General features: G+C 49.1%; 1 protein-coding gene across 1 annotated transcript; it reads left to right on the top strand.

Annotated features, from left to right (window-relative positions):
* The first annotated feature begins 902 nt into the window (after window positions 1–902).
* On the top strand, window positions 903–1,838 carry LOC140265177 (olfactory receptor 14J1-like). The gene has a single exon (XM_072361062.1). The coding sequence runs from the start codon at window positions 903–905 to the stop codon at window positions 1,836–1,838; it is 936 nt and encodes a 311-aa protein (XP_072217163.1).
* Window positions 1,839–3,109: the final 1,271 nt, after the last annotated feature.

The following is a 3,109-nucleotide window of genomic DNA, read 5'->3' on the forward strand; positions in this document are numbered from 1 at the left end:
ATGTTTCATTACTGTGGAAAAAGCCTTCTGTTCCAGCTGAGGGCTTCTGTGCTGCAGCATCAGAGCACAGCCCTGAGGGCTGCAGGCGGGTGCCCAGGGCTGTCCTGCAGAGCAGGGTCCCTGCTGTGCCCCAGGGGCTGTGTGCCGGCTATGGGACTCTGCCGCCTGCCAGGCTCAGCACTCAGCCTGCCCGGGGAGCTGCCCAGGGTGCTGCAGGGAGACGTGTGTGGGGAAGGAGCAGCCCGGCAGGGCTTGAGTTGCCACAGCTGCTGCCTGTGGCAGGGGATCACAGCTCAACTGCACAGCTGAATGTTTCTGGGGGTACTTTCCAAGTGGACAGTCAAGGCAGGGATTTTTTTCTTTCCTGTACTGAGGGAAGGAAAAAAGGATTGGAGGCAGAAATCTAAAAGCGGATCTCACTGCTCTGAGAATATTTCTTCCATACATTGGATGTTTTGCTATCCGTCACACGTGATTTGCTTTCATTCTCTCCTGTCTAGTAAGGTGGAACCAGTTGTAATTATTATCATACTCTGAAGACATGAATAATTCACATATCCTGCCAACAGGCAGCTTTTTCAAACAGAGATTGAAGGTAACGGAGGTAGGGGTTGGGTGCTATAAGAGCATTTGGGGTAAAGACATCTGGCATGAAACATGAAAAAATCAAGGGAAATGCGAAAACATCAGAAAATCAAAGGAAGTTTGAAGCTTCACAGGCTTCTTCTTCTTAAGTAAGGCTAAACTTCATGAAATGAAATGCAAGTACATGTGCTAAATGAACATTATAGTAAGAGAATCAACATAATTCATAGCACAGCAGAAGGAGTGTGTCTTAGAATGGTCTGGACTGTTCATTATCTTCTGCACTCTGAGCAGGACTCCAATCCCAAGAACAGCAGATGCCCAACAGCAGCTCCATCAGCGAGTTCCTCCTGCTGCCGTTGGCAGACACGCGGCAGCTGCAGCTCCTGCACTTCTGGCTCTTGCTGGGCATCTACCTAGCTGCCCTCCTGGGCAACGGCCTCATCAGCACAGCCGTAGCCTGCGACCGCTGCCTGCACACCCCCATGTACTTCTTCCTGCTCAACCTGGCCCTCCTCGACCTGGGCTGCATCTCCACCACTCTCCCCAAAGCCATGGCCAACGCCCTCTGGGACACCAGGGCCATCTCCTACGCAGGATGTGCTGCACAGCTCTTTTTCTTTTCCTTTTTTATCTCAGCAGAGTTTTCCCTTCTCACCATCATGTCCTATGACCGCTACGTTGCCATCTGCAAGCCCCTGCACTACGGGACCTTGATGGACAGCAGAGCTTGTGCCACCATGGCAGCAGCTGCCTGGGGCGCTGGGCTTCTCAATTCCCTGCTGCACACTGCCAGTACGTTTTCACTGCCTCTCTGCCAAGGCAATGTTGTCAATCAGTTTTTCTGTGAAATCCCCCAGATCCTCAAGCTCTCCTGCTCAAGATCCTACCTCAGGGAAGTTGTGTTTCTCATTTTCAGTGTCAGTTTAGACTGTGGCTGCTTTGTTTTCATAGTTGTGTCCTATGTGCAGATCTTCATGGCTGTGCTGCGGATGCCCTCTGAGCAGGGACGGCACAAAGCCTTCTCCACGTGCCTCCCTCACCTTGTCGTGGTCTCCCTATTCCTCATCGCTGCCTTTTTTGCCTACCTGAAGCCCCCCTCCATTTCCTCCCCACTCCTGGATCTGACAGTGGCACTTCTGTATGCAGTGGTTCCTCCAACACTGAACCCTATTATCTACAGCATGAGGAACAGGGAGATCAAGCACGCTCTCAGCAAGGTGTTGCAACATGCACTATTCCAGCTTCAATAAAGCGCACATCTTCCTCACATGATTCCCAGTGATGGTACTTTATGTTTTAAGCATCTTTGATTGTTTGAATGTGTGTTATATACAACCCGCAAAGAAAATGCTATTGAACTTATAAATAAGCATGTATTTCACTTCTTTCATACCTGCTTTCCATTTTCTTACTCTAAGAGCTCGTGTAAGTACTGAACCAGATTCCCTGAATAGGTTACAAAATAAATAAAACACTTTCAAAATAGACTTTTCCTTTTCCCTTCTCCCTTCCTACTTTGTCTGGGTCTGGGGGAGGTACAGCCACAGACAGCAGCACAACGTGCTCTTTTCATTCCTGCTCTCTTTACACTGCCACAGTGCTCTTAATAAGAACTGGAGGGCTCTTCCAAAGCTGGTGTAAGGAATGTACCTCAGGAGCTGCTCCCTGAGAAGACCTCGAGATCTTCTGGTGCTCTTCACTGAGTGGCTGGGTCAATTTCAGGAGTCTAAATGAGATCTGTAAGGGACTGAGGCCAGTGCTGCAGTTTAGAAATTGTGGGTTGAAGTAAAGCCACTTTCTGAAACAGAGTATAAAAAAAGCGTAATCATAATGACAAGTGCATCTATATATGTATTTGCAAACATACACGCTATATATATGGTATATTTTCACATATAAACAATATATGCTGTTACAAACATATATGCATAGATACTAATATGTATGCATATAAGTTTGCAACTCCTGGACCTGTTGCAGGGGTTTTAACAGCCACAGGGTTCACTGTAGGAGCTGTAGCAGCCGCTGGGCTGTTGCAGGAGCGCATCTCATTGCCCTATCTGGAATCACCACAGAACCAGTGACAGAAAGTGGGGCAGCCACTAGGCGGATTCGAAGGTTTGGAGCGACCACATGGCTGTACCTGCTGGCACAGCGCACCTCCTCTGGGAGGAATTTGTTTCATTGTGCTATAGCAATACTTGGAACAGCTACAGGACCTGTAGCAGGAGTGACTGCAGAGCTCATTATGAAGGGAGGAGTGACAGCGGGATCTGTCCCAGAGCTTGGAGCAACTGCAGGACGTGCAGCAAAAACTTGGAGTTGCTGCAGGGTTTGTGCCAGGAGTTGCAGATGCTGCAGCACTGTCAGCAGATCCAGCTCTCTTCCCCATGAGGATGCTGAAGAGTGTTGAATGCAGATCAGTAGTTGTGGGCCAGGCCCTGGCACACTGCAGTCATCTGTGCCTCTATGGGATTACCAGGCCCACAGCAGACCTTCCCCAATATTTCACCAGTTTCTC

Source organism: Excalfactoria chinensis, unplaced genomic scaffold, assembly GCF_039878825.1.
Source record: "Excalfactoria chinensis isolate bCotChi1 unplaced genomic scaffold, bCotChi1.hap2 Scaffold_68, whole genome shotgun sequence".
In the NCBI taxonomy this organism is placed as follows: Eukaryota; Metazoa; Chordata; class Aves; order Galliformes; family Phasianidae; genus Excalfactoria; species Excalfactoria chinensis.

Bases quoted from the DNA above. Each gene is read 5' to 3' on its own strand.
- LOC140265177 (XM_072361062.1), top strand. From the start codon at position 903: ATGCCCAACAGCAGCTCCATCAGCGAGTTCCTCCTGCTGCCGTTGGCA.